At 45.3% G+C, this 12,133-nt stretch overlaps 1 protein-coding gene across 2 annotated transcripts; it reads right to left on the reverse strand.

Moving 5' to 3' along the window:
- Positions 1–210: 210 nt before the first annotated feature.
- ptena (phosphatase and tensin homolog A) lies at positions 211–10,447 on the reverse strand. 2 transcript variants are annotated; one of them, XM_062401097.1, is made up of 10 exons: positions 9,653–10,447; positions 5,779–5,863; positions 5,583–5,627; positions 5,440–5,483; positions 5,007–5,245; positions 4,590–4,731; positions 2,863–2,931; positions 2,151–2,317; positions 1,456–1,737; positions 211–1,334 (listed from the first exon to the last, which is right to left on the reverse strand). In XM_062401097.1, exons 1-10 carry the CDS (start codon positions 9,729–9,731, stop codon positions 1,149–1,151), a joined length of 1,338 nt encoding a protein of 445 aa, XP_062257081.1. In that variant the 5' UTR covers positions 9,732–10,447; the 3' UTR covers positions 211–1,148. The 2 variants fall into 2 exon arrangements, with proteins under 2 accessions (XP_062257081.1, XP_062257082.1); XM_062401098.1 differs by lacking the exon at positions 2,863–2,931.
- Between the last annotated feature and the right edge of the window lie 1,686 nt (positions 10,448–12,133).

The raw sequence follows: 12,133 nt of genomic DNA on the forward strand, positions 1-12,133 counted from the left end.
GCTGACAGCTACGGTGCCAAGTTGAAGACTCCGCCGGCCTCGCCGCTCGACAATGAACGCATATTACACAATTCATTTTCATTCTACATGATTTTCATTAACCGCGAACAGCGAGGGGAGAGTATTACATAAACCTCTGATGTAATTTTCTGAGCATGACTCAAAGCACCGGGGAACCCCACGCAGCAGAAGACACATCTCAGAGCTGGGTTCTTTAAGAAAAAGACAACATTGCATACATTTATTAAGGATGGACGCCAATTCCAATACATGCAAATCACCACTGTCCTTTAAATGTAGTGTCGACATTATTGCAAACACTTGTCTCCCTGCTGTTTTGTGTATTATATTTTTATTATCTTAGGATAAAAAAAACATTAACAATTACATGGGATGCCTTGTTCTGCATAATTTAACGTATACACAGTGGGAACAGGAATGGCAATGCTTTAGACATCATCACAGCCTCTTCATAACCCCACCCACCCCCAACCCACTGCCCGCATGCAGTTTGCACTGCACAAAGGCCAAAAGTCACGTGAGACAGCCTGCAAAGAGCACAAGAAGCATTCACAGTAAAGGAGGAGAGGAAGGAGGAGAGGATGGAGGGGAGGGAGAGTAAAAGATGAGAGGAGAAGGAGGGAGGAGGAGGAGAAGAGAGGGAGTGAAACAAAGTGACTGCAGCACTGGCCTTGGTTTAGACAGGAGAAGGAGCAGCATAGTCCTACTATATCATTCTAACTTCTCCCACACTTCAACTCCCGTCTCCTGATTGTGGTACTCTTTCCATTGTCTTTGACACAAAAAAAAGTTTGTTTATATATGCATGTATATATGTATATACATATACGTATGTATATATATATAAACACTTTTTTTTTTATAGCTACAGCACCTTTTCCCACGGGGCAACAGTGTCAATACCTCGCACATGGTACATGGCCGTGCCAAAGAAAAAAAGAAAAATAAAAAAACAATATATTGGTCAGGATATTTATCTTTTTTTCCCTAAAATTGGCATTTGACATGATGATATTCTATTGCCGTCTGGGGGAGGGAAGGGACAAAGGTTCTTCTTTTGAGTTTATATTCAAGTTTTCTCCTTTTTTTCTGGTGTATAATTTCTTCTTTTCCTGTTTAAAAAGAGTTCACACTTTTGTGATTTGCGTGTGCTGCTCTTCATCAAAAGGTTCATTTTCCGGATCAGAGTCAGTGGTGTCAGAGTATCGATAATGGTCTGGCTCATTGTCGCTAACGTCCGGGGTGACGGATGTTGAAGTGCTTGTCTCAGGATTCGAAGGCTCCTCCACGGCTTTCGTAAAATACAACTTCACCTGAAAATGGGAATTAAAAAGACATCCGACTTCAGTCTGTGCAATCAGAATAATCAGAAACAAGTCTCATCATTGGCTCTTCCCATTATTATCTAAAAACCCTGCTGCTGTCACTACTCACCTTGAAGTTTGGCGAGAAGTAGCGGTTAGCTTTATCTTTGTTGGCCTTGTCCAAGTCGTTCTTAGTGAGCGTCAGGATGAGGTAGTCCCTGTCGCTGTCCCTGCAGCTGTCCCTGCTCTCAGCACGCTGCGTCTGCATCTGTAGCTGTGGTTGCGGCGGCCCCTGTCCCGGTCCCCCCTGCTGGATCTCGGCATTATTCACTGCCCCGTTTTCCATCTTGTCCACGCTCTCCTCTGGTCCAGGGATGAAGAACGTGTTCACCCAGAAGTGGAACATTTTGTCCTGGAGGACAGAGATGATGAGAGATAAGAAATATTTGTTTTTGATTCAATTTGAGACTGGGCTCTGATTTTTCTTGTTTTAGCCACTGTCATCTTCTGCAAACATCTGTCAAAATAGTGCATTGGGACTATTTTTAGCTGCCGATTAATACACATTTGTTTTTGTTAGTGAACATTGACGCCAGCAGGATGGCGACTGTGGGATCAATTAGTTGGAGACTGCGGCTCATTTATGTGTTTTTAATATTTCTCAACAAAACCGAAAGCTACAGTAAAAATACTTAAAAAAATTGGGAGAAAATGTTTTATCACGTGTCAGCTTGCTGGTCATGAAGACCAGCAGCAGAAATACATTTGTATCGATTAACAGAAACTCGTCAGCGAAAAGGACAAAGCCACAGATATACAACGTACCTTCTTCATCATCTTGTTTTGTTTATGGAAGAACTCCACTTTGATGTCTCCACAAACCGGCAGCGGCTGGGGGAACTCGAAGAACATGTGCTTGTCCTCACGCCGTGTGTGAGCGGGATGCGACGTGTGAATCTTCACTTTCAGCTGGTACACCACAAACTGGGGATCTGCGTTGAAAAAAACGAGTTGATGTTGCACAGGTAGAGGAAGGAAGGGGGGGGGGTGTCAAGGTTATGAGATTTGTGAGAAGAGACAGAAAACACAAGATGTGGAGAGAATGATGAGAGAAGGGAGTGGATCAAGAGAGCAAGACAGGATAAAAGTGTTATTACATGAGTTTGCAAAGCACACCCCACCACAGACAACCCACCGCCCCCCAGTTGAATACATGCAAAAAAAAAAAAATTATATTAATATCAAAGAAAGGGAATGTTACAAAATTCAGCACCCAGAGAGACCCAGAACCAGAGACAGGACCCTATTCTGAGACAGTTCGGGCTTGGACCAGCGCGACACACTGCGTAGAGATTTAAATCCTTCCTTCTTCCTGTCAGGGGTGGGGGTGATGCTGGAGATGACTTCATATGCCTGTGGGCTAGTCCCATCCTGCTCGGCAACATGTCTACCTCAGACTGCTCCTGCCTGCTGGATCTCTGGGGCCATATAAAAGCAAATGAGTGAAATGATAATAATGGATAAAAGGCTCATTTACCCCAGTGCCAATTCCCTTTCCTGAAGCCCTGAGGGGTCGGCTCGCTCCTGTTTTTAACGGTACTGTCCCCTTAGAGAGAGAGAAGGAGATTATCACAAAAGAGAGCCTGGCTGGCCTGTCAGGGGCTTGACAGCACAACAGGCACAAACACAAAGAGAGCTACACAAATATTTGCATCTACACAGCTTCTCTTAAAAAGAACATCATACAGTACATGGCTTTGAACGTGGAGGTGTGCACGTTTTGTGTTTGACAGCGGACATGAGGTGTCGTGAGATTCACAAAAGGGGAAGGAAGAAAGGGGGAACTTGAAATCGCAGAAAATCTCAAACAAAAAAAATTGGATTTCGACAAAAAGAAAAGTTGTAATGCTGGATTATTTTGTAACACAATTATCAAACTTGATGCTCCTCTTATATTGTTGCAGTGCCCTAAAACCTGAGGCTAGAAAAAAGGCTGGTGTGTGTGTGTGTGTGTGCATGTGTGAAGACGTCAAACTCAGAATAGGGCCTTTTTTTAAAAGGGGAGTAAGGAGGAAAGAGAAGGATCGATGCGGTGAGAGCTGCTCAGCACAGTCAGGTGTTAGGGTGAGAGAGAGCCAAGGAAATGAAGGAAGAGGAGGTGTTTTTTTCTTCTCTTTCTGACCGTCAGTTGAAAATGTACAAGTTCAGATACCAAAAAAAGCACAACACTGTGTGACTCAGACACATTTGAGCTGTTTGAATTCTTTGCCTCTGAAGACCAAAACAGAAGCCATTACACCACTAGACCTGTTTTCTGTGCAGAGTAAAGTACACAGCACTGACATGTTGAGAGAATTTGGACATGGTCGCTGAATAAGGAGTCATTAGACGTTTATACCCAATGTGTCACAGACGTGTCAGTGGTATTTCAGCGCTTGTGGAAAAACTTTAGTCAGTTCTGATGTTGATTGTTTTGGTTTCAGCACACTTTTCAAATAAAGCACAGCCTGACTGCTTCGTGTCTGTGTCACTCAGCCACTGTTTGCTTATGCACCATTTTACAATAATGTCATAACACTCCAGCTCCGCGCAAACATGCAGTGATATGTAAATACTCATGAGCGAAAGCAACTCGTTGACGCTGCGCTATTATATGTAAAATATAAATGTATTAATAAATCACTGACTTAAACTCTTTATTCCTGTCATGACTCTATAATTACTTCCTGGTTGTGCAAGTGTGAAGAGCTTTCAGTGAAAGACTCTGTTAAACTGTGATTAAACTGTCAAAACTGTGCACAGAAACAAAACTGAACAAATTCCTCTAAAACAATTTAAAGAATGCTGACTGAAATGCAGACTTGCTCAACTTTGCAGGAGTGCGGAGGTTGATTTGAGAGTAAAAATAAAAAATGTGACGGAGGTCAAAGGAAAACACCATCCTACGACCTGAAATATTATTATAACACAAAGATGAGGGATTTCATTTAGTAGAATTATTTGTAAGTAGCGACAACTTAATCTGCAAGAAGCTGCTTTTTTAGTCAACAGGTCCAAAATTAGTGTAGCAGATTCGGACGTATTTTTAAATCCTGTGAGAGGTCGACTCAGCTCTACCACAGGTGACCTGCTCTCTGCTAAATCTGCAGCGTGGGTGAGCCCTACAACGCACAACACACAGCTGAGGCTCTTGTTCCATATGAACAGCGGCGTGCGGGCCTACACACTAGTTTGGAGTGAAAGTTGAACATGACTGTGACTCACTGCAGGTGCCCCCGCTGAACATGGGGAGAGTCTCAAACACCATTTTGTGGAAGAGGAGCGCCACCGGCTTGTACTCTAGCTGGTTCTTCAGTAGGAAGCTGTAGTAGTAGACGTAGCGGCGCTGGCTCGGGATCGTGACTCCCTGCAACAACAAAGACAACACTTTAGAGAGCCGGAAATTACATCTCCTTTACTCTGAGTGTTCAAGTGGCTGCATCTTAACCTGAAAGAGACATTTCTATTTTTTTGATTCTTTAAAGCCAGCAACTTCCTGCTTTTCTGCTTCACAACACAAAAAACTGAATCTATTACGGGTCATTCAGGGATTTCGGCTCAAAGATATATTCACAGCTTTCTGGCACTAAACTGTCAGATGAACGGATAAAGATCTGCGGAGATGTTTGGTTCTCATCCTACCTTCTTGTCCCTTGTCCTGACTTCACCGTAAAAGTCGAGCGCTTCTTGGGCCTCCAGGAATTTGCCACGATGGAGGAGATAGGCGCAGATCATGACTCCTGTTCGGCCCTTCCCGGCCTTACAGTGGATGGCCGCCACGTGATTGTCATCCTCACTGAGCCACTGGTCCAGGTCTTCACAAAACGGCTTAATTAGCTCCAGCTGAGGAGGGTTGTGGTCTTCGAAGGGGTACTGTGCAACTGATGCGTGACGGGATGCAGGCCCACGCAAAGTTGTAACGGGAGAGGGAAGGAAAGATGTGGACAAGAACACAGCGGCAGAGAAGAGACGGGGAGAAGACACACAGAGTTGGGAAAATCTCACTAAATATTCACTGACTTTTATTTATCATTACAATTTTAAAAACATCTACAGAACATGTAAAGCAGCCTACCTCTGCAGTTAAATTTGGCAGCATCGTAGTGTCTTTCTGCACAACTGAAATGGGAAGAACAAAATCCAGTTAGCGGTCGAACAGAGGAAGTTAGCTCGTAAACAATGAACCGTTCAGTTACGATCAACATGTGCAACACTTACAGGTTGTAGATTTTGTAATGGTTTTTATGCTTTGAATCCAAAAACCTGAAGAATCATAAACAGAGAGAACAGTTTTAGTTAATACATAAATAATGTTGCAAATGAGGAGCAAGATAGAATGAGCACAACAAAACATCTCCTCTCTTTTCTCTTCTTTCTATAATCACACATTAGAAGCAGAAGCGGCTCAACTCACCGTACTACATCGTCTATATTGTTTCTGTACACGCCTTCGAGTCTCTCCGCTGGAAAGCCCATAGCAATGATGTTTGGGTAGATATCTGTTCAGGCAGGGGGGTTAAGGAAATGTACATAGTGCATGCTTTCACACAAAGGAAGGTGCCAGTACTGGTGGGCCCAGCAGCACATGTTGTGTTTAACGGTAAATTCCTAGAGCTAACACTTTAAAATGAAACGTACTTATTCTCAGCGAGTTGGAGCACAATTACAAGAATGCAGAAAAGAGCAGCAGAGCGGGAAAAAGTTTCAGCGAATGACAATAAGAGGGTGTTGTAGTCGTGGACAGGCAGGAGGTGTGCTGGTCTGTGTTGTGACAGATGGCCTTGACAGTGAGAAGCAGGCTGAGAGGATGGGAGTAACAGTGCTCCTGCTCGAGCCAGGCCCACATGTGTGTGCACGAGGAGACTCTCCGCTCCCTGACCTGCATGTATTTTTAGAGACCAAAGTTATATTGGGATGATCGCAAATGTTCGGCTTATCTCGCTTTCGAGCTCGGCCGGACCAATTTGAATATCTGGGAGATCGAATGCATGCGACATGAAGACGCGTGGGCAGGGCAACAAAAAAACAGTTGCATCAAACAAGAATCCTTTGTGTCATGTGTCGCAGGCTGCAGGTGCAACAGAAGGTAGTGGCTGTGCATCTGTAACAGTCATCGGCGGACGACACACACGTGAAACCAAACGCACAAAATTCCAGCACGAGTTTAACTCCTGGCTGCACCGACCAGCTCGCACTTCACCTCTTGTGCGTTTACAGCTGCCTTACATCATTGAGACCTGGCTCCACAATTCAGAGCAGAAAAGTGATGGAAAATGTCGCAGCCAATTACATGGTGACACACATTCAATCTTAAAAAGGCACACATCAGTGTCGCGTGGCAGAAAAAAGCAGAAAAGGAAGAAAAAAACGAATAATCGAGTTGGCATGCATGTCTTTGAGGCTCGGCTGCAACGCCTACCTGTAACTGACGTCTGCTTGTCGCCATAAGCTGCAGGATTTCACACTTTAACCGCCGACTAAAGGGCGACCTTTTCTTAACACTAGATGTGCGGCAGTCTAAAAAAATAGAAAAGCTGTCTCAAATTGGATGTGTCTGGTTCGTTGTGAGAAGACCTCATTTCTCCCCCAGAGTCAAATCTCTTTTTAACTGCTCAGAAAAATTTGCCCCACGGATCTGACGACTCTGGTGGGAAAGTGGGGCTAGCTGGGCGCAGGGTTGCACGTGCAAAAGCGCACAAGAACGAGCCTTTGTCATAGTGCACACACAAAGTCTGTCAGTGGACCTGCTGGGAGCGGGTGGCCGAGGTCAACTGTACGGACACATGTACACAGCCTACTGCGATTTCTAAACATTTTCGATCCACGTCGTGCAGCTGAGGCATGAATTCAACAAGCTCACCGGCAAGTCTATGATATTATTTGCATACAACCAAGCTAGCATCCCTGTACTCCACAGCACTGTAGCCTATCTGTTCTAACTGTGCAATAATCCCTTCCATTAATGCCTCAAAGACCCAATTAAGAGCCAAATAAAGGTTTTCTGTGCCATTTAATGGGTTACTCCAGCCCCTCGGACCTACTGGCAATGCGATCCCAGTCAGACTATTCTAAGTGTTTTTAAAAAGCTCCAGAGCTCCCAGGAGAACCTCAGCCCAGAGCATGGGGGGGCTTGGTCTCTGCAGCTGGGAGGAAACACACATGCGGGACCCCCGACGGAAGCTCCAAGTAGGAGGGAGGGGGTGGGGGGAAGAAAAAAAAAAAGAAAAGAAGAAATCTGCCGTTTCAGGCACGCCTTTTTCTTTAAAGCCAGCCCTGCCTCAGCTCTATGCACACGCCAAATCCACGACTGAGAACGAGAGAGACAGAGAGAGAGGAGGGGGAAAGGGAGAGTGGGAACCGACGAGCGCCGACTGAGGAGGGGGTGGGGAGGACAGGAAAGGAGGAGAGCAGAGGAAAGGGGGCAAGCAGGGAGGGAGGGAGAATTAGAGTGGGAGTAGTGAAGAAAAAGAGAAAAGGAGAGGTGGTGGGCTGAGAGGGAGAGAGAGAGAGCACTCAGACCGGCAACGCTGATACAAGATCACTGGCAACTCTATTTTAAGGGCAATTCCCAGAACTGTGATACTGTATTACATAAGAGCAGAGAGCCCATATTGTTTTTAGACTCCATGCCAAAAAAAAAAATGTTTAAATGATAAAAGCCATCGTTGGAAAGGTCCCACATCTGAACGAGACGCTTCAAGCTGAGAAGACGGGCGGCCCTTGTGAGTGGCGTGCCCCCCCCCCCCCCCCCCTTCACACCTGCACACCACAGAGTCCCGCCACTTAAAGATGTGACACGTGAAGCGTCGCCACATTACAACATGGGGCGAAAAAGCGTTTGATCAAATGTTGTGATGCTCGCGCTCCAGCATCTGCAGTCACACTCACATCACAGTTCTTCCTGAATCCCCTTCAAAAACGTCTCCATCTCTTGCAGTGGTATCGAATCAAAGTAATTCACTCAGCCGTACATTTTCTATTCTTTGAGAAAAGGGGGGGGGGTGATGCTGCCCAGCTGTGTTATCATCAATGCCACAACGCTGACAATAACCAGAGCTAATTCTGTCCATAAATACACAGACCTTTTTCATTTCTCTATGTGCCTTGTGGAACCAGATAGAGCTGCAACTTACAATCACTTTCTTTTTGCATGAATATCACATTTACTCCCTTGATTAGTTCTACGATCGTTTGGTGTAAAGTGTTAAACGTGCTGGAAAAATATCCATCACCATTTTCAGAGCCCGATTTCAAATGTCAGACAAACATGCCGAGACACCAAAGATGTTAATTTACTCTCAAAGTCCTAAACGACTATCATTCAGATATTTAAGAGCCACAACCAGTGAATGTTGGCTTTTAAAAAAACACACGATCAGCTGCTAGGTGTTGCAAATGTACTCAAATCGACTTCTTTGTTCAACTCCAACAACAGAAATGTTCCACTCGGGTCTTGAAAAGCCAGTTTTGACGTTCTCCTGCAAAGTCAAGTGCACCTCCACCTCAACCATGACCCACTCTCTGCACTGTCACTCATCAGGGTTTGTACTCACGTTGGTCATGGTCTACCTCAACCTCAGCTGCTAATCTAGTTCATCTGGAGCAGAACAAGTTCAAGTACCAACTTTTAGTAGCAGAGATACAGCCCCAGGTAACCAGGTCAACAACCACTGGTGGTTACAGATGAGAAATGAGTCCTTGAATAAATCCTCGAATATGGAAATGATTATAGCTTAAAAATGGGAGAGGGAAATATATTAAAATGAGATTTTTCCTATCCATCAATGAATATTCATCCATAGAAGACCCAGTGAGGGGGGGGGGGGGGGGGGGGGGGGTACAGAAACCAGGTCACACCATCAACACACCAGAGACCTGCCATACGAAACAGTGATATCATGCAGACTAACAGTGCGTAATAGGTAGAGAAGATCTACCTGCCTTCAAGCACCAACTGGTTCTGAATGGAACCAACTCACTTCACATGACCCAACCTGGTCCATCCCTGGACTAAGTGCTGTCCCTTCAACACACCTCTGCACAGTCGGACGTGCTTCTCCAGCTGGAACCAGCCGGTGACATTTATGCGCGCTGCTTTGACAGATCCACCATCGTTCAAACATGCTGGGTGACAGCAAAGCTGCGCTGTCTGACCAACTAGCCACCGAGCTAAGTAGCAGCTAACTCCCCTCACATCTCCGCCTCAGCCCCGACTCATCGGTGCCGCCGGTTCGGGGACCGGTCGGTGTCCGGGCCGCTAATAAAATGAGCAGCACAGGGAAGGATACATGTTAAGTCCAGGTCGAACCCATCCTCTTGATATCTCCTTTTGTTCCGGCTGACCATTTCTTTTATAATCGCAGCCATTGTAGCGGGTGACAGGAGTCTTTAAGGGGTGAATGATGAAAACTGCTTTTTTCTGGTGTCGGCCGTGGGCTCGTGTTTGTCGCAGTCTTGTCTGTGGATCTGTGCAGGTCCTCGCAGAAGAAGATGCTAGCCCGCAGAGCTAGCGGGGGCTGTGGGTCGGATTAGACAGGCTTCCTCTGGATCATAAAGACGGGCCTCGCTCTGCTCCTCCGTGCAGGCCCGACTTTCCCGATCCTGCGATTCGTCTTGCAAACGCCCCCGAATCAAATACATGCAGATGTCCACGGATCCAGCTCCGGATGTCGGACACGATCCAGCCCGATGACTCAGTCGCAGCAGCTGCCGCGTTCGACAGCGAGATCGAGGACTCACCGGGTCCCGAAACACGTATCCAGACGGTGCTAGCTCGCTAGCCAGGCAGCTAGCTAGCACAGCTAGCTAGCAACAATAGCTAATGCTGCCTCCTTCGATCCAAAAAGCCCCCTAACGATTCAACATTGTCATCGACTGATTGCCAAGAACACATCTGAACATAAAGTGACAGGCTCCACCTTGACTGTATGCGGGGTAAACAAAGCTCAGGAGTCGGCGGGGGTTGGTTTGACAGCTCGGTCCCGGGGAATCATCTTCTTTTCTCGCTCCTCTCGCTCCAGCTGAACTCTCAGGCTCCCATCATGGCCTCCACCGAGGGAAAAAAAGAAGGTAGAGCGGGCTGGGATTTTGGAAAAAAATATCCCTCCGCCCTCTGCGTGTAGTCCCGCGTCTGAATTGAAACCAGCAAACCCAGTATCAACTAGCAACGCGTCAACAATTCCCACCAGATACCGAACAAGCGCCGCTAACGCGTGTGGTCGGTTCGACCCGGAAGAGAGCGACAGTGGAGTTACTTCGTGCTGCTCGCGGAAGGATAAAAAGAGTCCGCCCGCGACGCACCCTTCAGTCAAAGTGATCACGTGTGGCTGTAATAAGGGAAGTTTCCAACATAATGTCACTTTTCGCGGTTTAAACTGTCAGATCAGCCCGTGACTAATACAAGTTATACTAATAATGATACAATGTCCCTGTTACATGTCAGCACACGATACTTCATACTGTGTGTAGAGGAAAATGTATATGGAATGTACAAACCATAACCAGAGTCAACCCTGAATTACACTGATTATTGTATAGCCATGTTTATTACGTCATTGATCCAGACTTATACTCAAATTAAATAGATGTCTATAGATTTGTAACATCTTATCAATAATAAGCGGAATTAATTTTTAATTTCTTTAAATGAAAATGATGAGGATGGAACCAAAAACCTTCAGGTTTTTACAGTTTTATTTTTAAAACTGCAAAAATTCCGTCACTTAATCAGTTAGTTGACCAACAGCAAATCAATTAGCGTGCACATATATAATTGTTCAAGGTTTTTTTTGTATGTGGCAAATATGTACTAATTCCATCTGCTTACTGGTTTTCTTATTCTTTGACACTTGGAGCAGTGGTTCACTTTGGATTCTGGGAAATTGTGTCGTGAGTGTTCTCCTATTGTCTGACAACCAGACTCAGTGAAGTTACAAAACACAAAATAAACTAAACACATGTCCGAACACATGACCGTGTTCAGTGTTCTTGTGACCTAGTATTGCTACAGCCGACCACAGAGTGAGAAGGATTCACATCCACGAGCTTCACTTCTGCAATGCCGAATTATTCAGAACAAAATTTCACGAGATGTGTATGAGCTGAAACTGAGGAGGCCTGAATCAACCGTGTCCATGCAACATGACAGCTGTGCAAACTATTTTATATATAAATTGCGATAGCTCATGAACATTATATTAAATAGGCCTTGCTCACCAGCCCTCGTACCAGTACGGCTGTGACTTGTGTGCCTATATAGGTTGTGGCCTGCATCATATTTTGAGGCGTCACAATAGGTTTCTATTAGAATATTTGGCCTGTAGGTCACAAAATATTTACACCTGTAGCCATCTTGGTCATTTCCCAGCGACATGATGTGCTGGATGTACAGTAGTTTCAGATTTTACTGAGTTTGCAGTTCAGCAGATTTAAATGGGGTTAGCTGGAACATCTCAGATTAAATGATCTCATCCTACGTAAGGCTAATTAGGAATCTGCTTCTTACAAGGGAGACTGGTTCTCCCCATTGGAAGCGCACTCACCTCATGGCAACGTAAGCCCTTAAAGCTTAATGACTGGCAAAATTAATCAGTCCGTCAAGTTCACTCAACCACCTCTTAAGTGTAATTTGAAAGCGCCTCGGGATTGGCTTAATCTCTTACAAAAGATCGAGCTGGTAAAGCCAGTACAGAGCCGCAGCCTGTGTTTCCCAATGTAAAACAAAGTCAAAGTTGATTTTACACAAATTCAGAGAACATCACTGTTGATTG

This window comes from Platichthys flesus, chromosome 12, assembly GCF_949316205.1.
Source record: "Platichthys flesus chromosome 12, fPlaFle2.1, whole genome shotgun sequence".
Classification (NCBI taxonomy): domain Eukaryota; kingdom Metazoa; phylum Chordata; class Actinopteri; order Pleuronectiformes; family Pleuronectidae; genus Platichthys; species Platichthys flesus.

Excerpts from the sequence above, each read along its gene's own strand:
- ptena (XM_062401097.1), bottom strand. The coding sequence starts at position 9,731 with ATGGCTGCGATTATAAAAGAAATGGTCAGCCGGAACAAAAGGAGATAT. Across the intron at positions 5,628-5,778 it reads AATATAGACGATGTAGTACG|GTTTTTGGATTCAAAGCATA; the intron begins GTGAGTTGAGCC and ends ATGATTCTTCAG. Across the intron at positions 5,484-5,582 it reads CATTACAAAATCTACAACCT|TTGTGCAGAAAGACACTACG; the intron begins GTAAGTGTTGCA and ends TTCCCATTTCAG.